Genomic DNA, 24811 nt, shown 5'->3' on the forward strand with positions numbered 1-24811 from the left:
CACGATTTTTATGTATCTGTTTTCAGCTGCAACAGCATCATCTTCCTGGTGGCGTGGGGTCAGTTAAAGTTCTCAGCAGTGCTGCGGAGGTTTTCTCCGCACAAGCGGGGGTGTTAACCATGGTGGCATGGCACGGCTCCAGCTCGGCTCTCCCGCTGCTCTGGCAGCCGGGGCAGCGCACCCCGCGCTGTTTAAACAGCTGCCTCGTTTCATCTGGGACGCGGCTGCCCTTCAGTCCTGGGAGAAGAGCTCATCTTCTGGATAGTTTGCATAACAATTAACATTTGTCAGCTGAGATCTGCCTGGTGAAAGATCGCTATTTACAAGTAGGCGGTGAGTCTTTGGAGGCTGCAATACTTCTTGAACCACAAAAAACTAAGCTGAGAGTGGGGAGCCTGAAGGTGGGCTGATTTCACACGGCAGGTTTAAGGAAGAGTTCCTTTTGCATTCAGCTCAGAGGTAGAAAAGCAGAGCTGCCGTGAAAGGGGGGATTCTTTAGCTCTTACAGATTTCATTCAGTTGTTCCAATGAAATAAATACATCCGCCTTAAACAATTGAAAGAAGTATTTACTGCCTGTGGTTTAACAACTGTACTAAGTCAAAGGGACCAGTCAACTAGAGCCTTATAATTCTTTTCTAAAGAGAGGATGAGAGAAAAGAATGAGACGACAATGCAGTATTTATAATAAAGATGAAATGAGTAGAACTCAATGGCGCCAGCAACCCTGGAGCTCCTGCTGCTTGGGCTAATGCATTTTGCATTAGCACGTCTGGATATCTGGCACTGGAAGGTCCTGCACATGCTTTTACAAAATAGCAGCATTCTTCCAGCAGCAGCATTTCTTCCAAGCACCACCACTGACGGCTGCAGCTGGGATGGGCAGCCCCTGCAGCTGGCTGAATCAGCAGGAAGTTTCCAGGTGACTGAGACGTGTTCTCCACTTGCCTTCCTGCAGCCAGGTTGATTTTTACCTGCTCACTTCTGCACGTTGCCAGGTGGTTGCACTGTGACTCCCTGATGGAGCACTCGCTTGAGCAGGGGTGGGTGTGAGGGCAGCTGTCCCTGCCTGGGAGCTGGGGGCTCACAAAGGCAGGATTCCTGACTTCTCAAGTTATACTGGGGGGCTACTGGGCACGTAGACAGAGTGTTGAACATACTGAATTACATCTGTAAGTAGGTTTGCTCTGCATAGGCTAAATAAATAACATCTGTTTACAAGAACCCCCATGTGATCTCTATCCCATACTACTCCATTACTCCATCAGCTAATCTTGTATTTGCCTTGGAAGCAATACCAAATCCTCAAAGGAATTAATAGCCAGCAACTGCAGATCACCAGAGCAATTTATTTTTCATTCTTTCCCCCAACAGGCTGGAGTGATACGTGTCTCTCTTCTTCCTGAAACCTGGATTTGAAAAGCTCTGTGTTGCCTCATCTTCTCATAACCTTGCAGAACAACAGCATTAGCAGTAATGAGCAAAGCACAGCAGCACCTCAGGACAAACTCTGGGACAAATGGAAAGACCACCTGGGTGTAATGTTGTAGGAATCAGATAGCAAATGGTACCTTCTTTTTATAACTATTATGTTAGAAAGAATAAATTCAGCACTTCAGCGTTTTCTTTAGGTTTTTTACATATACAATTAATTTCTTGTTCTAAGAATTAAGTGATACCAGAATGTAGTCAATAATAGTTAAAATATGGGTCTTGGCTGTTTGTTTTTCTTTCTGTCTAAGCCTCTCTTACATGAGCTTACCTTTGCACAGAAGCAGCACAGGAGTCTATGGGGAAAAGAAAAATAGTGCTAGAGGCTGCCAAAAAGTGTGGGGAAAAAGTCAATGATGAGTGAGGAAGGCAGAAGGAAATGAATTTATGAAGCTCTTGTCCTGATTTCTCTATGCTTGAATCCATCTAAGAATAGGACTTCTTTCCAAAAATACAGCTATTCTCAGTCTTTGACCCCCAAATGCTGGAGCAGGAGGTCTGGGATAGCACCTTGATCCCAGCATCAAACTTTGTGTTCATGGACAATTTACTTTTCCCTTAAATTTTCAGCAACATCTTTGGTTTTCAGTAACACATATTGGTATTAAACTCTACAAAATCTGCTCTTACTATCTTGACCTTCTCTATGGTAAATACTTCTGAGAGCCATGGGATGTTGTTCATTTACCATAGCACAATGCCCAGAACTTCTCTGGCAGTGGTAACTCCAAGCCAGGCTGCTTTTCACTGCCAACCTGCTCACACACCATGGTGACTTCACCCAAATGGAGGGTGAAAAGAAACCAACACCTACCTTTGTTTTAAGACAGCCCTGGTTAGAGGGTCTTGCAATGAGTTACTTAAACCAAGGCAGGCAGAGACTTTTGGAGAGGAGGATGGAACCCCAACAGAAGCTGGAGCTGTGAAAGGCAATTAGAAAAAAGGTCTTTAAATAGCACAGGTGGGCAATAGCTCAGCACCAGGAATACAGAGCCTGCTCTTGGTCTCCAGAGCAGGCAGAGGCCCCAGGTTGTAACTCCCCACATTTAGGTCTGGTCAGGATATGGCTTGGATCTGGAGGTGAGGTCTGGACTGAGGTTTTGACTTGACTTGTTGCTGTTCAGAAGAGTTCCCAGGGGCAAATGTCTTATGCTGAGTAACCTCCTCAGGTTTCCAGTCTGGATTGGTGTCCATGAGGAATGTGAAGTATTTAGCAGCTCACTCATTAGCTGCTTCCAGGACGTGCTGCTGGCCTCACTCCACAGTTCCCTGGGGAACTGAGCTTTAACTTAGCAAACTGTTTTAGAGAAACATTGGACACCCTGGGGCTGCAGAAAGCACACGTTTATCTGAGTCCTGCACTTCCTCATAGAGAAAAGCCAAAATGTGAAATTGATGCTAAAGGAAAAGATCTTGGAGCCAGTTCTAGGTTCTCAGGAAGGAGGAAAGCCCTTCATGTTCCTGCCCTCACACATCCTCGCACTACTTTCTAAAGGGATGCATTTCAACATTTTTTTCAGGCATCAGTGCTTTTTTTACCATCTCCTGCATTGTTACATCTTTTCCCTCTTTCCAGTATAACCACTGTCTCAGAGAGTTTGAGCTGCTGCTCAGCCAGGACTGGGGAAATGGCCACAGTGACATACAGTTTGTGACAGGTAATTCTGATTTATGCCACTTGGTGCTATCACACAGGGCTTTAAAACAATGTGTCCCAATGCAGCCACATGTATTTTCCTGTCTGCTGCTCTGTGAAGCCTGGAACAGCTTAAGGCTTTGTATGTATCCTACTCTGCCTGGAGCAGAGTATCCTGCTAATGCTAAAAGGCATTTCGACAACCTGTATTCAGTATTCTCCTTCCTGCAGGGGATCTCAGCAGCAAAATTGTCAGAGTCACTGGTCCAGGCTGAGTAGATATGGCTACAGACTGTGCTGAGGGAGTTGCATTTTCCCACCTCTGGTTTACTGGGGGAGCGGGGGCAGCTGGTTTTCCTTTCAGGTGGTGCCTGGAGCACAAGCAACTGACCTGGGAGTGAAAGGCCTAAGGTGTCACTTGCTGTTCCCTCAGCTTGAAGAGCAGTTACTCATTGCTTTAATAAAGAGCCAGTCCCAGATAATGCCCTGACCTCATGAGCGGAGAGCAGGAATCTCAGAAGTGTGATGGATCTGGTACTGCCTCCAGAACTGGCCCATGTGGATCCCACCAGGAATGGACATTGTGCAGGAGGGGAAGTCTCAGAAATGCAGCTCCCAGGGAGATCAGAGAATCACCCAAGACAGCATTTTGAAGATAGCCTGGAAGAACAAGAATGGTGGGAACTCTGCATGGCCAAGATCCTGGGAAGGGGGCAAAAAGAGGGGAAAGGATGGGTGCAAGATGACTCCTGCCAGGAGACCCAGAGTGAGGCTTCTGCATCCCCCTGCTTGCTGCCCAACATGGCCGTGAGCAGCTGTACCTCAGGGGCAGGGGAGTGCCACGCTGGCTCCAGGCACTGCTGTGCTCTGCTCCTGGGGTGTTGCCCACTCCATGGAGTGGCTTTGGAAGGCAGCAGATGCTGCGTCCTCAATCCTGAGTGCAGAGGCAGGGACTCTGCCCTCCCGAGCACGCTGCACAGGATGGCATCCAACCATCAGGGCACACATTCAGCTGTGAGGGCAGCCCCAGGAGGGGGACTCCCTGCTTTAGGGTAGGTCACCATGCTACCTGATTTGTCTCTTTCTGTGGTTTTGATAGGTTTGCACATATTTCCATTGTGCTGTTCATTGCTTTTGCAGTCACGTGTCAAGAACAGTCAGGATACATAAAAACAGGAAAGATATTTAATCTTAGGGTCATGAGAATGACACTTGACTTAGCAAAGCTACTCATCCAGTTGCTTTTCTTCTAATATACTTGTTTTCTTTTTTCAGTACTGACAGTGTTTCAAGCATCTGGATTTCAGCCACAGCTCCTGATATGAAGTTTTAGACAAGTGATGGGTCAAGGTACATCTTGAAGGGACTATGGTAAACTAACAAATTGTATCTCAGAAAATCTCAGGACTTGCTCTTGATATCCTTCCATCAATTTTTTATTTTATCTTGAAATTCATCCTAGAGTCTCTTAAGCAAACTGGTGTGTTTTTGTTCATTGCACAATTTTCTTCAGCTAGTGAATATTAATTCCCCTATTGGATCAAATAATTAGAATAATGCAAATAGACCCAAATAACAGTTACAAATTAAATGATGCCTAAGTACTTTACAATGAACAGATCAAGAAAAATACATTCATTTTAACACCTGAATTCTTTGTATAAGCAGAATCAAGGGGCAGGAGACCAGAAGGAATGTTAAAAGTTGCAATAACCCTAAATCCTGGGTCATGCAATTTGAGCTCTGCCATCTGAAAACTATTGCATGTTGACCACACTGTGCTTTAAAAATGAAGTCCCCAAACCTGGGCTGAACTTTGGTGCCTCTCCTTTAGAAATACTTTTCACTATCATTTGCAGGGGGGATCACCCTTGCACAGCTCTCCCCACTTTGGCAACAGACCAAGCCAGCTTGCGTTTGTTATAAACAGGGAATGGCCCTGTCCCACCGAAATCTGAAAATGCCACTTGGCACCATCAGACCACAAGAAGCATTCCCAAATCTGCATTGCAGGCGAGGAGCAGACCCCCCTTGTTTCAAACTCCTGCATTATCAGAAATCTTCTAGAGTTTCTCAGGCATTCATCACCCCCACAATCTGTGCAGCTGGGTGAGAGCACCGTGCAGCGGGATCGGGTTTTGTCCGGCACCAGGTACACTGATAACCCTCCCTAATCAGTCGCTGATCTCTGCTTGGTGAAAGCACTGCCTGTGGTATTTCTGCTGAAGCTATTTTTAAATGACAGTGTGATATTTTGTTTTCTTTCTCTCATTTGTCAATGAAGAACTGGCTGTGCTGTGCGTCTGCTCTGACAAGAAACTTCCAGTTATTTTTCAGCCCGTTCCAGCTGGGATGGAGGCAGGGCTGAAGAAAAGGCTGTCTGCAGGCAGGGTGAGCCCTCCAGGGAGCAGTGACCCTACAGCCTGTCAGGGTCCTCTGGGTCCAGCTGTGGGAAAAGCCTTCTAGGTTTCTTCTGACTCTGGTCCTGATGCTGCTTTAGGCTGGCTTTCACAATTAGGGTTATTTTATGTTTAGCTGAGCTGTTACTTTCATTGATGTTGGAGTTTGGTTTGGTTTGGTTTTTTCTGTCACTTTAATTGCATTTAGGTTTTCAAATAATTACTTTTTTAGGTTTAGGTTCTGAATGGCCTTAGAGCACGAGCACCTAAAATTTGAAAATTAAAATCTGTCATGTCCAAATGGTGTCACTGCATAGACAATTCATATTTTATCTCATCAAATGGCTTTCCCAAATGGAGATGTAACAAGTTCCACCTCTTCATCCAAGTACCTGGACATCACTGCATGTTTCACAAAGGGCTACATGTTTCATTTCATGCATTCATTTCATTTCGTGATCATTTCTCTCAAACATGCATTATAGATTGGCATTAGCAACTTTCCATCCCTGTTGGTTTCTTCTGAATGAAGGAAATATAAAATTCCTGCTGGAATTTTGCTGATTCCCAACCCCTCCATCCTTAAGCACTGCTGGATGGCAGCTGTGCCACAGCTGTATACCAAGGTTTTCTAACCCATAAAATTCAGACACAAATGGCTCACAGAAGATAAAACTCTATTGAGAAATACAGGTTGTCTATGAGTACGTGACTATCAGATAAAAATATGCCTAATTAAGTAATAAAAAATGACATTCACTGGCTTTGAGTTCTCTATTTATACCTGGGCTCAAGATTTCTGTTTAATCCCACAGATTCATAAGAATTAATTCCATCATCTTCCCTTACTTATAACATGTTCAACACTGGTTCCCTACAGAGCTAATCCCACAGACTTCATCAAGATTACTGCTCAGGTAATTCATTCCAATCTAAGAAAAAGTGTTTTGACCCAGTTGAAACCAAGTTTTCAGAGGGGAGCCAGTCCCTGGGATCAATCCTTGGAGCAGAACTACATCTTTACTAAAGTTTGCTGCCCTGATCCAGCAGATTCAGCAGTTGGGGCATGAGGGAGAATTCCATCCCTTCTTAACCTGAGCCATGCCAATTCCCACCAGTTACCAAAACTGGTTTTTACTTTGCAGAGTCCAGTAGAACCGGATTGAAACCAGTATGTTCTTTTTTTCCCATTGAGAATCTAACTGAATTTTCTAGTTTGCAATACAAAAGCCATTGGGAAGAGCAGATACAGCCTGATTGGTTAGATTTTAAAGGTATGTTGGAACCTAATAATTTCTGCTGCTTTTAGTTAAGATCCCTGAGGCAATAATAACGGAAGCTGTAAAAATATGTGCCTTATTCACCGTGGCTTTACATCAGAGGTTTACTGCTCTAATCATTAACCAGCCTGCTGCATTATCTATGAAAATTGCTTGGTAATATTTATGAAATGTGACCTTTGCTAATTCAATGTTACCAAGTGTTGGATTCATTCTGTTTGCAAGTGGAACAGATTTCCAAATCACTCTGCAATTAGTACAGTTTGATCTAACCAGCCTATCTCTGCATGGGGTAGGCTTCTCCTGAAACAGCAGGATCGCTGTCAGGAATGAAATGTGTTTTCCGTACGGCTGGGACACCTGCTTGCACTACATCATCTTTGGCAAAGGTAAGTGCTGAATGAATATTCACAACAAGGGAAAACAGTAACCAGATTTAGAAAGATTTTTGTTCTGAGAAATACCTCAGTTAACAAAAATAAAAATGTTTGTGGCCAAAAATGATTGCTATGTATAATAGTGTAAGGGGAAAGGAAAGGAAAATGGGACAATGTTAGGCTGAAATGGGCATAATTACCCATTCCACAACGGATACAGATAAAGGAATTGCAAGAAACAACAGGAAGATTCAGGACCCTAATGGAGTCAAGATGCTTTGCTGTATGATTCTCCCAAGGTCACCATTAGCCATGGACAGTAAGTCCTTCCCTACCTAAAAAGTCCCTATTCCTGATCCACCCAATGCTACCACGAATTTCTGATTCTCACATTCATACAGAACATCCGGCAATGCCTCAGCTATGGGGTGTTGTGAAGGAACCAAATTTCATCAGAGTAACAAATGTGCTGGACAAGCACCACGCAGTGAAGCCATGTGGCACATTCAGCAGCAGATCACTGGGAATGTGGAATATCTGCAGCATTAATGTCATATCCTTCCATTTCCCAAGCTCCACATGGTCAGTGTCCATTTTCAATACTTTCAGTGCTTACTCCAGCTGGGTCTGTCTCATGTGACAACCACATTGGGAGCAAAGTGAGCATTTCCCTGTCTGCATCAGTGCCCTGAGCTTGTCTACTAGTGATGTACAAAATTAGGGCTTGGTTTGATAAGCCAAGTTAAGCTCTGATGAAATCTTTATGCAGATGTGTAAAATATACCAGTCTGGCCCTGTGTTTTATTTTCCTCTGGCATGACAGCTGACTGTGCTTTCTTTTTCAGGAAACAAACATCCTCTTGGTTAAAGCAGGAGCTGGAGAGCCACAGAGACACCACCCTCATGTCCTGCTCCTAGTGTGGAAACAGAAAGGGAGGCTGGGACAGATTTGGGACAGGACAGGGAGCAGGTCCTCATCCAGGACAAGATAGTGCAGCTGCCCTGCAGACAGCAAAGCTCTACCAGGCCAAGGCTTCTTCTTAGGAGGAAGGTGCTCATGTCCTCACAACAGTCCTGCCTTTCAAACTGGTGTTTTAACACTTCTTTTCCTATATATGAACTAGTAACCATATTAACCTACAGGACCTGAGTAATTTGATGTCAAAGCAGCAGCACAGGCTGCAGAAAACTCTGCCCATGCCCTGCTGCAGTCAGTCCTCCAAGCCTGCATGGTGCCTGCAAGCCTGGCCAGCAGTGCTTGATGAACCTGCCCTCTTCCTTTGCCCTTGACAATGTGCCAGAGAACAGAAGAGCTGCTAAGGAAACAAATGTTGCCTGTGAATGACATGGGTTTCTTGGCATCCGTCTGACAATTGTGGCACTCATGGCCAGAACTCACCAGAATCAGGAATTCCTCCTTCCTCCATGTCACTCTGCTGTTTCCCAAAGAAAAAGAATACAGATGTCTGAACAAGGAAATCCAAGCTAGAGACCTGTACAGGCTGTTATGATGTGGGAACTGGGGGAAAAGGGCTCTGTAAGTACTGGTACCATGGGCTGCAGCATTCCCTGCTAGCAGCAGTAGGCTCCAACAGGCTGCACTCACCACCAGCCCACCTACCCTGCAGGTTCAGTTCTTTGGATGCCCTTCCCATTTCCCAAAATTGTTATTGAATGTGGGAAAATTTGGAAAGGGTTAAATCATGTGGTCTGAAGCAACTGGCAAGAAGGAGAAGATTTGAGAGTGAACATGTGAAACCAGGGAGAAGGGGAACAAGCAGCTGCACTGATGGGATGAACTCAGCCTCTCCAGGTGTCCCAGGAACACAAACATGTGCCAGCCAATGGACAGGCAGTGAATGTGGAACTCAGAAATGAGGGAGCAACAGCACAGGCATAGCTGCTCTCTGGCTTCTTGCTGGGGCTCCATTGCATGCCCTTAGTGCAGTTGCGTGTCCCCATGTTGGTGCAGAATGGATGAAGTCCTGGTTATCCCACAGCTCTGAGGTAGGCACAGATCCAAGGAAAGAGGGAGGCTGGGAGAGAAGAAGTGGTCTGGCCAAAAACATGTCTAGAAATCCCCAGGGTCCTGCTGGAGAGCAGTGCTCGAGCCAGGTTCCTCCCCACTGAGCTGAGCAAGTTCCTCTGTGCAACAATCAACGCAATGTTTTCTCTTCTCAGAATCATGGATTGCTCCATCAGACAAAAGATTTTCCTCCTGCTGGGTCCTTCCTCAAAGATGGGGCTCTCTTTACCATCCACTGCTCTTCTGTGTCAGCAAAAACATGTGAGTGAGTGTTCTGTGAGCACACCCCTCATCTTTGTCATGTTTATGACATCCCAGTGTAAAGTCCCCATTTGGTTTCAGGTCTCCTCTTTGCCTGTTTTTTTCCAACCATGTCAGCATTTTTGAGCCTCTGAAAGTTTAGGAGTTTCTACGTTTTTGCATAATTAGGAAATTGAAAGATGTGGTTTATCTACTTGTTTCCTGTGAAACACAAAGGGCTGAGAGATTGGGGTAGTGTGTGGGTTGGGGTGGGGTGTGTAGATAAGACTCCTAGAGAGTACAAGAGTGAGTGTGCAGTATGAGGGATTTTCTGTCGGGGCCACTGGCATAAAGTGAGGACTGCAGCCACATTTGTCCGTGGAAATGGACTTGTCTGTGAAAATGACTTCTGGGAAGCACCCCTCACTTCAAGGTGATCTGCTGCAGTTTGTTGTCACTGCAGAGCAGTGGCCATGGCAGTCCTCCTTTCTTGCCAAGGGGCACTGCAGTGCTGTCCAAGCCCCCTCTCCTCCAACATGTCACCAACATCAGTGACATTTCCTGCTGTGCAAATTCTTTCCCACTTCCCAACATTTGCCACAGAAGAGTTTTGGTGTTTGAACAGCTTGACAAGGTGGGGGCATGGTGTGTGAGGGAAGGTCTGTCCAAGAAGGTGTGGGCAGCACTGATGGAGAGTTTGGTGCTCCCCATCCAAGCTGTCCTTTCCCATCCAGTGTCAGCCCTGACATGGGCTGGGACTGCTGGGCAGGGAGAGCAGGAGGAAGGCATGTTGTGATTCAGCAGGGCTCATTTTTACAACCAGCTTTCCATCTTCCAGAACAAGGTGAATTTCCTGTATAAAAATGTTTTCAGTTGAATATATCATAAAAAGTAATAATAGATATTTCAAGATGTAAACAGTAGCTTTTTCCTCTAGAAAAAAAAAAGACAATTACAGCCTTTGCGTGTTGTGTAGCTGTTTACTAACATGAAACATAACTCTAGGGATCAAAAGTGGGGGAAATAAACTGGATTAAAGGAAATAAGGCCTTTTTTTAAACTGAAAGTGTTCTCCATAAAACTACTATGCTGAGAGGATGACTAATGTAACCAGTGTGTGTTTTGAAGCGTGTCATTAACACTTTTTATGCTTTCTGAACACACAAAGAGAAACCCCGGGAGAGAATTAATTTACAAATCTGATTAAGCATAGTGCCTAAGTGGCAAAAAGCATCATACAATAAATAGTAGACTCCACAGGTGAGCAAAGCTTTATAAAATGAAACAAACGTACTCCACAAAGAGCCCAGATGTGTGCATTTTAGATAGTTTAATGTGTGTTTGAGTAGATGTCAAAGGTACAGACAATGAAAACAGAGGTCACACTGAGGTAATAGTACTGCCTCCTTTTTCTTAAGCAATCATACTGCCTGTCTGGTGAAAAACATGTATCTGAATTTGGGAGGCGAAGGCAAGGATGCAAACAGAAGAATGAGACCAAAGAAAGATTTTCTACCTGCTGTCAAAAAAGATTTATAGATACTTTTGTGTGGTTGTGTCAGCCTTTGCTCATGCACAGCTATAGTGTGGTTTGTGTCAGTGTTTCAGAACTGAGCAGCACTATTGCTCAGCAATCAGAGGTTACCTCTCTTCAGGGACTTTCTGAGTTCACAGGAGTTGGGATGCTAATTCAAATACCTTGTAGCTGTAGATCAGGGGTGTCTGCAAACTCCAGACAGATGGTTATTAGAAGTTAAAGCTTTAAGTATCATCAGTGCACCTCTGAATATTGCACCTCTCTTTTTAAATAGAAGAAAATACTACTAGTGATCTTCTCACCCTTTGGGTAACTGCTTGGGTAATAAATATACTTTATTACTTTTAAACAACCCTCAACATTTCATTCAAAGACAGAGAGGTGACAGAGTGACTTGGTGTAAGTTAGACTTTCCCACATGAGGGAGTGAGTGGTGAAATGCCAATAGTGCTGTACTGTGTTGGCACAGGTCTTACCTTCCACCATCCTTAGCACATGTGAAAGGGTGAAAAAAGTAAAAGTCCATCCCTGTGTTACCCTGGTCCCAGTGAACAGGACGACTATTTTGTGGTCCAGTTCAGGGCTGGATGTGAGACATCCAAGCTATTACAGGTATCTCATTCCTCTAGTAATGAGATCCAGGGATTTTTCTGTGTTTCTACTTCCCTCTGCATAGGGAATGTTTATTCCTAACAACTTTCTCATACCTTTATGTGTTTTCTCTGTGTTGACTGTAGGGTCTTCACATTAAGCAACGCTCTCTTGCTGTATGTAGATCATCTAGAGCAGTCTCCTGTAGATACCAAGTGAGCAGCAACAATGAAGAAGAGGTGAAGAGCTGCCAGTGTCCTGAGAAGATAGAAAAGGAGAATCCATTAAGTAATACCCTGAAACTTCTTTTCTGTGGGCTGATAAAACACACATTCACTTACACAATGCAGACACTGTCAGAGAAGCAGGAAGTCATGTCCCTGGTGTTGAGCCTGTGCTGTAACTGCAGGGAGCCCAACACCTTGGACGGGGCTCAGGCAGAGAATCTGTGTCACACCAAAGGAGGGGAATGGAAACAGCGGGAAACCATCGGCAACAAAGGAAGGAGAACAAAAACAGGACAGAAGGGATCAGACATAGAGCCAAGAACAAGGTAAAAGAACAGACCTGTGGAAAGCTGGAAGGAAAACAAATAAACCAAGTAAGTTAAATTCTCAAACCTGCCCCCATCTTCTTCCATCTCACTAGCACCTTGTTACTGAAATTTTCTCTCAATGCTAAAATCAACACAAAGAACGTGGCACTCTACATGACACTAGAAGGATAAACATCTGCTTGAGATGAAATCATAGAATCATAGAATATCCTGAGTTGAGAGGGGCCCACAAGGATCATCAAAGTCCAACCCCTGAGCTGCACAGGACACTCCAAGAATCACACCATGGGCCTGAGAGAGTTGTCCAAATGCTTGTTGAGCTCTGTCAGGTTTGGTGCTGTGACCACTTCCATAGGGAGCCTGTTCTGTGCCCAACCACCTCTGGGTAAAGAACCTTTCCCTAATATCCAACCTAAACATCCCCTGACAAAACTTCAGGCCATTCTCTCAGGTTCTGTCACTGTCACCACAGAGCAGAGATCAGTGTCTGCTCCCCCTCTTGCCCTCACAAGGAATTTGTTACTGCACTGAGGTCTCCCCCAGGCTGAACAGACCAAGTGCCCTCAGCCTCTCCTCATACCATTTCCCCTTGAGGCCCTTCAGCATCTTTGTTGCCCTCCTTTGGAGGCTCTGTAGCAGCTTTATGTCCTGCTTATATTGTGGCACGCAAAGCTGCCCTCAGCACTCGAGGTGAGGCCATCCTAGAGCAGATCAGGACAATCCCTCCCTGTCCCCAGTGGTGATGCTGGGCCTGATGCCCCCAGGACAGGGATATCCCTCCTAGCTGCCAGGGCACTGCTGGCTCATCTGAATGTTTGCATTTTGTATATATCATATTTTACAGACACAGTGCTGCATGGGTCCTGTAAGGCTGGGTCATAACCACTCCATGCTACAGCATCTTAGATTCTGGTCCACAAACACACAGTGCAGTTTAAGTGGTGCTTTTTTGGCATGCAAGATTGCTTTCAGCAAGTTGTACCTTTTATGGAGGCCATTTCTTTTCCCTTCCAGGATGTCAAAGAAGCTTTTGGGATTGTTGAGCAAAGATCTTCCCTTTGCTGAGATTCAGTGCCTCATGGAATGCCTCAAACCCAACACTCAGTTTGAAGATTTAGCTGGGAAATATTACAGGGAAGCTGCACACAGGATCAGTTGGCCAGACTTATGCAGCCTTCCACCTGTGATTCCTAAAGAAAGTGATCACTAGATCAGTCCTATCCACAAAGCTATAGTTATGAGTCTGACAACATTTAGATACTTATTAGCATGACTGATTTCCCATTATCTAATTAATTGCAGATTTCACATTTTCACGTTTCCTGCTTTGCCATGTGTCAAATAGAGCAAATGGCCTGTCACCACAAAGTGATGGCACTGAATTTGTCTTTGTCCTGTACCCGGCATTTTCCCCCAGATTGTGGCAGAACTCCAAGCAGGCACTGGCAACAGTGGCCCAGGAAGTCTCTGGGTGCTCCATCCCCTGCCTGGGGCTGGAGCCAAGCTGGAGGTGCCAAAGGCTCCCCAAGTATCCCAGCCCCATTCTCACTGTCCTCACCAACAGAACATTCTGCTGATACCCAACCTCCTTGTTGCAGTTTAAATGCATTGCTGCTTCCTCTCTTGGATGCTGAAAGCCAATGATTTCCTGCTTGCAGTACCTTTTTTTTGTTGCATAAGGAAGGGAGCTTGTTACAGTCATTCCACTTGACTCTTCACTCAGTTTCTCTATTCATATCAAGAAAAAAGTGGGAAATTGTCCTTGTTTTAGGTGGAATATGAGACTTTAAGACAATCCAATCAAGCCCATAATTTTTTGTTCTAAACCATATGGTATAGATACAGTTCCTACAGAGTGCTCATCTAACGTTGTTTCATTTCTCCATAGGAGTAATTAGCTGGCAATGAGAAAAATCATTTGATTAGGCCCACAACTGATTAGAGGCTAGTGTGTAGCCTATTGAAATAAAGGAGAAGATATAAATTGATTTCAACATGTTTTGGGTCAGCCCCAAACTTCCAAAGCAAATAGAGAGATAAGACAGCATCTGCTGAGTATTCACCTGCCAAGTCTTTGTGCTGATCTCTAATTTTAGGTCCTGCAGGCAAGTGTCCAGGTTATTTACCACCTGGGCTGTTTTGATGTTCTCTCAGATGTGTGTATTGATGGACGAGCTCTCTTATCTCCACCATGGCAATACTGACCCAACTATACCAGCAGCATGAGGCCCAGGATCAATACTGATTCCTCCCTCAATCAGCTGAACAGCATTTTATTTGCCTAATTATTAATATCTATTAAATGCCTCAACTGGAAAATCTTGACTAAGCAGTCTAAAATGAGTGAGTTGGGCACACTATAGAAATGCAGGGTATTACCATTACTGTACAATATGGGATGTGCCTGCAATCTTCCCAGCACAGATTCACTTGGGTCCATCACAGCTGATACAAATGATAGGATCCTATGGCTGGCAGCAGATTTGCATCAGCCACATTAGGTATTATTTTTTCCCTATTGAGAACAGAACACAACAATTTCCATATATAATTGCTGCAGCCCTATTAATATGTTACAGATATCTGTCCTCTGATAAAACCTGTTCTCCCATATAGGTATGCATGCACTTGGTTCCTGGAGAATGGCTTTATGGAAAGACATCTCAGGTAGAGCTCTAATTGCCTTCTCATTTCATTAACTGATTCACCCAGATTGAAACCCAGTAGATTTTGCATGTCCAAGCACCCAGGTGAGAAATCACCATGTTTAAATTTGTAAATATAACTTTTTCTTTCTTGGTTCCTCCTCTGTAACAAACATATTGTAAATTAAAGGCTGCTAACTACTGTGTTGGTCTCCATAGGATTCATGAACTCATTCTTCCATATCTGGATGGATTTTCACACCAAAAACCAATACAAATTCACTGGGGCTTCTTCCTATAACTCAGAAGTCACGACTGACAGATACACTAGTTGCAGGTACCTTGGTAAGAAAATCCTATTTTTTTATATTCAGAGGATGTAATTGAGACTGTGTTACCACTGCCTGATTTTATTCATAAAGCTCACAGCTTCCTCCCTCCTTTAGTGAACATTGTGTTTGGTAAAGGCAGGCTGGTTTCAGCTCTGTTTGGTAGCACAAATGCACACCCCTGCTCTGTTTCTCTGTCTGTCCTGGACTGCAGCAGGGTGCTAAGCATCAAGGCAGCTTAGAAGATGATCACAGTGAGGAAGAAAATTTTACTTCTATATGATGTGCTTGTGTCAAAGTTACCCAGCAAGAAGGCCTGATTTTATCAGCTAAAGCAGAAATGTTTAATTTGCCAGCCCGTTCAAGCAGTGACCCCAGGCAGATGCCCATGCCCCCCAAAAGCACTCGAACAAAGTGGGTCTGAGCCATGATTTCTTCAAAGCCTCTTTGCACTGCACTAGCCTCTATATTTTGTGGAAGCTTAATGCAATACAAGTGTACACAAGGCCCCTTGTGGAAGATTAATGCAATACAAAGCCTTTTTCCCTCACCAAGGGAATGTAATAAGGCCATGACATCTCTGAGATTCAGATCTGAAATAACATAACAAATCCTTACTCTGCAGTATATCATAATGCCATACAAGCCAGACTGGGCACTGGGATGCCCAGCCATCCTCCCAACCCTTGCCCTGCCTTTGCTGAGTGCTACTGGCCAGTTGTTTTGCCCCATCTCATTTCTTTTTTGTCTTTTAAAATGAAAGCAGCAATACCACTGCCTCCTGTAAAGCACTTTCAATGCGGCAGTGTCAGAGGGATTTTTTGGGATGACGCTGTTTAAAATTGCCAGAGCAGGAGGATGGAGTAAAGCAGTGTCTCTCAAGCTTTTCAATCTATGCTTCACTTCAATCATTTAAGAATAATTTCATGCCTGCTCACAGGAATGGCTGCAGGGCCTGGCGTCAGGGCACGGCGCGTCTCGCTGCTCGGGGAGCGTTGGCAGAGAGGGGCACACGAGCTCCCTGCAGCCAAACTCTCAAGGACACCAAGATACAAATGTTGTCTTTCATAATAACACCAATTAACATGAAAAGAGTGTTACAAGGGACTGGCATTCGGTTTGAAGTACTTTTGCTTTTTTGATTTGCCTTTCAAGCATGTGTGTACCACAGCAGTGCATAAGCCTATGCTAAATCCCAAGCAAAATCAGGAAAAATTAATTTGTTTTGGGAAAGCTGGTGATTCAAACTCTGCAGCAAACAACTGGTCAAGGCCAGGCAGTGAGCTTCACACAGAGAGCCCATCAAATGCATGGAAGCCACTCAGGTCCCCAGGAATCCACAGAATCTGTACTGTTTGTTGTTGTGATCCTTGGACCAAGCTCCTCTCCAAGCCAACGCCTGGGTGCAGCTGAAGGGGTGTGACAGGTCAGGACCAGCTCAGAAAGCTCATGGGGTGAGGCTGCACAGACATGACTCCTCCACAGGACACAGTCCCTCAACACTGCAGCAGCAACTCACTAACCCTGACACCCCACATATCTTCATGTCATGTAACCTCAGCTTCAAGGTGTGAAAGCAGCTCTCTGATGGGCTGCTCCCATCTTCAGCCACTTTGAACTTAGAGAAACCACCCCAAACTTAAAGTAAACCACACATAAAATAAATTGATGACTAAAAGCCACATGTGCACCAGTAGCAGTCTAGATACAGGGCCAAGCAGATGCAGTGACACCTGCTATTTGAGATCAGGGGTGGAGAACTGCTTTACTTGGCAGAGAAAATAGAAGCAGTGTCTCAAACTTGGCTTGGGCACTGACAAAATTGTTACTTTTGAAACTTCCTCCAAAAGTTCCACCTTCAACTTTCAGGTGTTTTGGTTTCTGTATCTAGGAAACAGAGTTCATTATCTGAATCACAGGTAAGATGAGGAATAAATGGAATTTGAGATACTGAGTCAGGGAGATGAAACTTGTCAGTGCCAGCCCTGAGTGCAGATCCCCTCCTGTGTGGGCAGATGAGTTAGTCTTTGCTAATTACTAAAACCTTGCAACACCCAAGAAAACAGAGGGATGGAGTCCAAGGTACAGTGAAGGGCTTATCTCTGGACACAGGGATATGATGTAGTATGGAATTTTAAAAGATAAAAGAAAGAAACATGCAGCAGATACAATGAGCCAAATCTGAAAAGCAGGGTAGGTCCTTAAGGACATAGGTGGGAAATAGTGAATGAAGTTTCTTGAATTATTGATCATCAGCTTCAGATCTCTGCCCTCACCACAGCTTGGGGCAGTCAACAGCTCTGATGTCACTGATCTAACATGCCAAGACATGCCACAGGATGGATTTTGGAAAAGAAAGACATTGTGACATTTAAAATTGTAAATATTACCATTCCAATCACCAAGTGCAGGTGGCAAAGAAACTGCAAAACAGCTCAGCTTTTAGGGTGTGGCTGCTGATGGCTCTCCCTTCTGCTTCTAAATACAAAGTTTTTCAAACTTCACCATGAAGTGACAGCTACCCCTTATCACGGAAGGCCAGCTGTTTCTTTTGCACTCAGCTGTTCCTGCTGCTTGCTGGTGGAAATGGAAGAAAGCTATTTAGAGACCCAAATCTGCAAAGCCTTCCAGCACACATCTATCTCAGAACCTGTCCTTCAGTTCTTAAATTAATTTGGTTGATCTTCTTTCACACCCATTTTACACCTCTGCACCCACGCTGACACCACCACAACTAGTCCTGGTTCCCTGGCACAAATAAAACCAGATCCAGAATGATTCCTTCTAGGTATTTTAAAAGCTTTTGTGGTGCCTCTTGAGAAGAGCTCAGTTGAGTTCACCCCTAGGAGGAATAATCTTGATAAAACTTCTCAGCATTAACTAATGTTGTTGCTGTGCTGCTTCTTCAATGCAGCTGTGGGTAAATGTGTGTCAGTGGATGTCAGGCATGAGCCAGCCCTGTCCTTCCCAAATGTGTGTGGATTTACCCTGGATTTCACCAGCAGGGGCTCTGTGAGTGTGTGGGGTTACATTATTATGCTGTTCCACCAGACTAATGCAGTTTATGACTCCTGAGGCTGAGAGCCACCACAATCAGAGATCAGGTGCCTCTTGTGATGGCACTGGCCCCTGCTTTGCACAGCACTTTCTCCTGCACCTACTCCAGCTGGCTTCAGTGGTTCCTCACTTACCAAAGCAGCCCTTCCATGCAGGGAAATGTGGAGGCACAAGGCCCCTGCAAAGTGCCAATATCAATGTGAAATTGTGCTCCATCTCCTTAAAACAACTGTCTTCCAAATGCTTCTGTGCACATGTGAAAGCAGAGAGAGCAATGGTTTTTACCTCAGGGTACTGGGGAGTGCAGGGGAGGCTGAGGGTGGCTCCAGCTCAGCAGTTGGATCAGCCCAAGCTCCAAGGAGTGTCTGGTGAGGGCAGTGCGCTCAGCTCGGGCTGTGTACCCTCCTGAAGCACAAACTTGTGCAGTGTTTGTTATACCCCTGTATTTCCAGAGTTTTTTTCCCAGGTAAAATTGTGCGCTTACAGTGTGGTGGGACAGAGCTTTTGGCATTCAGAGCCTCAGTAAATCCATATCTGAACCCTGGGCTTTCACACAAGCACCTAGCTACCTAGCACATTCATCTGCCTTTCTGGATGTATGACTGACTCCACAGCATGTGTGCAAAGCAGTTTAAGATTATTTAGACCTGTACACTAACATGCAAATACAGGTGTTCTGAAGATCTGGGGTACTGCTGTGGATGCAGCAGAGAACAAGGATGCTTTATCTGTGCATCTTTGTATCTTCCTCATCAAGTGCCCTATGCATGTGTCAGGCAAAGGGAACTTTCTTTCCTGTGTGGACAAAGCAGACCTGTGCATATATGGTTTCACGCTGTTTCGTAACAAAGGCAATGTCAAATTGTGTCTAAACCTACTTCCAGTTAACAGCAAAACTGCCACAAGGTTCAATGGCTTTACAGTAAAAACTGTACTGCCTCACCCACATGCAGCAGGATTTCAACAGTTCAAGAAGCAAGTGGAAAATGTTACAACAATTTTTTTTTACCTTTGCAATCTATGCACCAAATTCCCTTCTGCCTTGTAATTCACAATCACTCAGACTTCTCCTAAACATATACAAAATTCTCTTAAACTACAATCACAACGCTGCTTTATCACTGCCTTGTATTTTCTCTTATCCCTGGTGCCTGGACCAAATGGCCGTAAAATGTGATCTGTGTTTCAGCAATGTTCAAGAGCCACATTACTCTTGTGCATCTGGGGCAACAAGATACAGACTAATACAAGATCAGGTGTAATGTATATGTGGCTTTACCACAATGCTGTAGAAACAGTAAACCATAATCCTTGTTTTAATCTGAATTGCTATTATCCTCTTAAAAGGAAACTCTGGCTGACATCTTTTGCCAAGGAATAAACACACAGGACAATACTCTGCATCCATCCTATATGCTGGGTGGCTCTTACCTACACAGTTCAATTAAAACCAATTTTTGGGTTTTTGTGTGCCCAAGTGCAATCCTGCAGGAGGACTCCAGCACTTCTGGCCTGAAGATGTACCAATGTGTGATCACAGCACAGCTCAAAATATGCCTATTTTAAACTACACTCGCTCGTGTTAAAACTAACCAGTTTTAGGCAACAGCTGTGCAGCAGCCATCCGAGATAAGGATGCAGAGTTCGGGTGGTGCGGGCAGGAAAGGTGCTGAGCTCTTCCTGCTCAGCCCGAGCCGGCAGCCAGGCTATTCTGGTACTCGGCTTCTGTGCATCCAGATGACGAAAGGCAGCTGAATGTGCTGGCAAGGGCTGGAGGGCTGGCAGGAGCTCTGGCTGCGTTTCTGAGAGCTTCCCACTGTTTCTCTTTTTCAGCAGGTTCGGCCATTGTGCAGAGTTTAGTAATTCTCCTACGTCCCTGCGCGTGTTTTTACAGCGCTGCCGTTTTCCTCTCTCGCCCGAGCACCGCAAAGGGTTAAGGATGCGCGTGCCAGGCACATTTTCACAGCCCCGCCGGGGTCCCGTTAGTATGATCTCCTTCGCTCCCGTTGATTTCCTGCTATCCTGTCCCTGGCGGGCCGCTCCGCCGCCTCACTATCCCCTTTTCCCTTTTTCCCGTTTTCCCTCACGCTTGCCCCGCGCCCGCCCGGCGCGTCCCGCCCGGCGCGTGTGAGGGGGCGGAGCCTCTCGCGGCCCCGCCCTCCGCCTACCTCTTCCTCACGGCAACGCCACGCCCCCTCTCGCCCATTGGCTGCCCGCGCCTCTTTCCCCGCCTCCCGCCGCGCGGCACGCGCCTCCGGCCCCATTGGTCCCCTTAGCCACCCTCATTTGCATGACGCCCCGCACACCAATGAGCGGCTTCGGCCTTCTTAACTGCAAGGAAGCAGCCAATGAGCGGGCGAGGGGGCCGGGCCACCACGTGCTGTTGCTAAGCTTCGGCTTCTAAATTGTTACTACAGGGGCAGCCAATGAGCGCGGTCGGCGGGGATCTGTCAACATCCCCTGCCCCGACGAGGGGGGGGGCTCTGGCCGCCGATTGGTCGGGCCGCCTCCTTACGTCCCGCCCCGCACGCATTCTCCGCTCTCCATTGGCTGTGCGGGCTGCCCGTCCGCTGTGTGTCAAATGTAGGTTGAGCGAGGTGCTTAAAACCGGGGGCTCGGGAGTCCCCGCGCGTGAACTCGGCGCGGGGGGCTCGGGACGGGCAGCCATGGAATTGAACTCCCTGTTAATCCTCCTGGAAGCGGCCGAGTACTTGGAGCGAAGAGACCGAGGTACAGGGCGCAGGCGGGCAGTCGGTCAGGCACCCGCAGGCGCTCCCAGCCGCTCTCGGCCTTTGTTGTGCGGCGGCCGGGCCGGGGCAGCGGCCCCGAGCCCGCACCTGCCCGGGGGGGACCCGGGCTGCGCCAGCGGCACCGCGCTGGGGGAGCATCGCTGCTCGGATCTTGGCTTTTTTTAATATAAAACCCCCCAAGCAAAGCAGAAGGGGGTTGTTTGTGCCGCCCTGGATGGGGACGGTGCGTGTGGCAGCGCTCAGGATCCCTCTCGCCGCTCCGTGTGTGGCAGTCGGTGATTGTATGGCAGCTCCCCTCCCCCAGCGCAGCGTGACAAGGGTTTGCATGATCCGCCTCGTTTTTAATGTGCACTCCAATAATCCTCCTAATTTCGACACTTCGGTGTTGTTTTGTTGTTTATTTTTTTTTCCCTTTGGTTTACCGAGTTATGGTTTTTTTTTTTTTTGTCTCTCTTCTTTAAGAGATGCCAGAATAAAATCCAAACAAATCAACCGGAAAAAATTCTGTTCTTTACCCTAGCGTTCCTGCAAAGGAGGAAAAAATTGCATGGAAAAAATATATTGCCACTAATGCTGACTTTGTCCCTAGAAGCAGAACATGGCTATGCATCAGTGTTACCCTTCGATAGTGACTATTCCAGAAAGAAAACAAAGGCAGGCACCATGGCCAGAAAATCCCAGAATAACAGGTAATAGACGCACCGCTTTTTCAGAATGAATCGTCAGCTTTTCCAATGTGTCTAGCTTATGTGCAGTGCATACATTTATGAAAAATAATAACTAATCCAGTATCTCAGTTTTCCCCATCCCGGTAGTCGCCATTTTTCCCCTGGATGGGCTTGGCTCTGTTTTGATCTCTCATATAAACACTGCCACGCGTACACCATCTCCTTAGTACTCACTGCACTTCAGACCCATCCGCCCTCATCGCTCCTTCTGCTCCGCGCTCGCCGACAGCGGCTTTTGCTGCAGACCTAAGCACCATAATCGCCACCCAGATTTCTCTTTGCATGGCACCTAATTTCCCCCCCGGCATTCATTTATGAAAAGCAGGCAGCGAGCCGGCCGCCTCCCCCATGGCAGCCCGGGCAGATGCAGCCTCCGGTTGCGGCGGCGCTGGGCTCCGGGCCGGCAGCGTGTGCGGGGCGGCGGGGGGGACACTCCGCCCGCCCTCCGGCCTCTCCGGGAGGCACGGGCTGGGAAGGTGCCGGAGCGAGCTTGAGCTGCCCGCGGGCTGTGCTGCAAGCCGGCTCGCCACCCCTTCCGCCCGGCCCGCGCCCGCAGACGGGCCGGGTGCGCGGCTCGGCGCTTGTTTGTCCGGCTGGCGCCCGGTTCTGGTGGTGCCCCGCAGCCGCTACCTGCGCTGCGATGGCCCGAGCCGAGCGCGGCTGCGCGCAGGCTCCGCAGCTTTGTTTGCTGCTCGGGCTGTGTACGTGCGGCAGGCTGGCTGTCTTACGGGGACGCTGCCGGCCCCTGCCCAGGAGCCAGCCCGGCCCTGGGCTCTGCCCGCTCTGCTCCGCTCTGCTCCTCCAGGGCTGCTCCGGAGAGGACCGAGGAGCGTGCCCTGCTGGGCCTGCTTCGTCCCGGGGCAGCGATGCTCTGCTCTGCATGGTCATGCTGGCTGGTGGCTCCTGTAGAATAGCCTAAAATGAACTTGCTTTGCACGTGACTTGTTTTCCAAAGGAGCAGTGAGTCTCGGCGGGCCCGCTCTCGCTGCTCCGCCGGGCATCCTGCGGCCGGCTCGGATGGTGCTGGGGAAGTGCCCGGCAGGCGGCCAGGAGCTGCTCGTGGGGCACCGGAGGTGCAAACCGAAATCAAAAGCTGACGAACTCCCTCCTTGAGCAAAAACACGAGCTGCTGAGCGCCCTGGTGGTGCCTGCTGCGGCCGACTGTGTGTCTCCAAGATTACTGAGGGGGACCAAACTGTGCCCCCGTGCCCCTGCTCCGAGCAAGGCAACCATTTTGGGGGCTGTTAATTGCAGTATTCCTACTTTGGTTATAGTTTTAGTTGAATTCTTTGTCTCATCATGGAGCATGAGAAGACAGTCAGTTGATTTTAAAAGAGAAAGTCATCAGGAGTGGGAGGAGTGTCTTGTGTCCTGAGACACTTTGCTCCTTAAGATTTTTAATTATTTTCATATAAAGTATGTTCACTGCCTTTAAAAAAATTCAAAACACATTTCATAAGTTTTCCAGCTGTAAATTGCTCCTTGAGTTGTACAGATTTCTTGTGTGTCTCTTGCATTCAAGATATCTTTGTTTCTTACAGAGCTATTATTCCATCGTTTCCGTTCTTAGGGCTCTTGTCATCCGCTGCAAAATAGTTATTTGTCTGAATTGTAAGCTGCTTTCAGGAGTTTTTAGGAGAGGATTTGTAATCTATCAAATACCGCAGAATTAAAAGATTTCTGGTTACAAATTTGCTAGTGTTATTGAAGTTGAGGCACACAGATCCACTTGCAGTTACCTTGCTGCTTTTCTGCCTGCAGATTTGTATTTGTTTACCTGTTTAGCATGTTGTTCTGATTCTCACTCCGTAGCAGTGGCAACCTTCAAAAATGCCATCCTACAATGTGTACATCTGCTCACACTCTGTTTTCTTCTAGCTGCAGTGAAGAGATGAGGGATGGGTCATGTGTGTGACAGGACAGTGCTTGTCAGGGAATGGTTTCCAGTGCGGACACTGCCGGGACAGTGGCTGGTTTGGTTCAGCACGGGTACCAGGTTTGCTGGCTGATGTGGGAATCAGAGGGACATTGCTTTAATGAAGCTCCCTGCTCCATCAGGGACTGAGGGACAGCAGCAGGGCCCTGTGGGTGCCTCTGCATTGTCCTTATGGGCTTTGTACCCATGTCCAGCAATCGCTGCTCACATTTTCCTGCATGCTTAGATTTGCAGGGGAGAAATTACACCTGCATTTAAATATGCAGGGCAAAATACATGATATACACCAGCATCACTGTTTTATTATTATTTGGAGCTTAGAGGCTCTAGGGGTCGAGCCCCAGACTAGAGTGGATTTTTGGAAACACAGTTAATTCTTCCTAAGCAACTCAAAGATTAACAGAGGGAGACGACTGGCCAAAGTTCAGAGGATCTGGAGTGGTCGTGGGTGATGTGAACCACCGAGCAGTGTTTGTCCATGTTGTTCCACTTTAACCATTTTCCAGACTCATTGGGTTTGGAGCATTAGATGCAGGGAGGCATCTGATTGCTAACAGGAGATTGCATATGTGTCTGAAATTCATGCCTTATTATTTCATTGTTTTTCTGGATTAAAAATACATACTTAAGGTTGGAGGAGTAGGAAAGGAGCAGCTAACTGCACATTTCAGATCTGCAGGGGCATTGTTGTTTCCATTATCTATTTCTGTATCCTGCTGCTTGCAGCATCTGATCAGATTAAAAAGTGAGAGATGTATATATGCACATACATTGTGGTTTTTTTATGCCTTATGAGGTATACATATAGAAAAGCACAAAAAACATCTCCTTATTCTTGGAAAATCAGAAAAGAGGGGAGGAGGAGAAAAACTGTCAGATGTGAGGAAGCCTGGCGTGCTGTACTCTTCTTTGTTCTGTGTTTTCCCCCCTGTGTGCCTGCCTGTGGGGGGAAGAGCACACCCCGTGTGGCACAGGTGTGCTGGCCAGGCACTGCAGGCTGGGTGATGGGCAGGGATGGATTCCAGCTGCCCTGGCCTTCAGCAAGGGCACCGATGGACCCCTCCCTGCCCTGCCGAGGTGCTGGTGATGTTCATGTAAGAATCTGTAGGATGAGACCCCCATCCCTTGTGGGTGGCTGGCGAGGCCCAGACCCGCAGGAGAAGGGGCAGGAGGCTGCCAGCCCTTCGGACAGGATGTCAGGTCTGGGCTAAAAGCTTGCTGGCCTCTTGACTGC

At 46.8% G+C, this 24811-nt stretch overlaps 1 protein-coding gene and 2 long non-coding RNA genes across 5 annotated transcripts in view; all 3 read left to right on the top strand.

Annotated features, from left to right (window-relative positions):
• Positions 1–3078: 3078 nt before the first annotated feature.
• On the top strand, positions 3079–5705 carry LOC134419075 (uncharacterized). The gene is made up of 3 exons (XR_010027968.1): positions 3079–3148; positions 4402–4476; positions 5140–5705. It is a non-coding gene; the product is annotated as an uncharacterized LOC134419075 (long non-coding RNA).
• A 2340-nt stretch (positions 5706–8045) lies between these two features.
• LOC134419076 (uncharacterized) lies at positions 8046–15124 on the top strand. The gene is made up of 5 exons (XR_010027969.1): positions 8046–9189; positions 9364–9469; positions 11723–12177; positions 14749–14799; positions 14997–15124. It is a non-coding gene; the product is annotated as an uncharacterized LOC134419076 (long non-coding RNA).
• Positions 15125–20734: 5610 nt separating this feature from the next.
• MXD4 (MAX dimerization protein 4) overlaps positions 20735–24811 on the top strand; it is a 39490-nt gene continuing 35413 nt past the window's right edge. The window contains exons 1-2 of one of the 3 annotated variants that reach the window (XM_063157511.1): positions 20735–20893; positions 21434–21602. In XM_063157511.1, the coding sequence (XP_063013581.1) occupies positions 20830–20893; positions 21434–21602 (233 nt within the window). In that variant the 5' untranslated portion in view covers positions 20735–20829. The remainder of the gene's footprint in view (positions 20894–21433; positions 21603–24811) is intronic. The other 2 variants (XM_063157512.1, XM_063157514.1) reach the window with 2 other exon arrangements.

Source organism: Melospiza melodia, chromosome 5 (assembly GCF_035770615.1).
Source record: "Melospiza melodia melodia isolate bMelMel2 chromosome 5, bMelMel2.pri, whole genome shotgun sequence".
Taxonomy (NCBI): Eukaryota; Metazoa; Chordata; class Aves; order Passeriformes; family Passerellidae; genus Melospiza; species Melospiza melodia.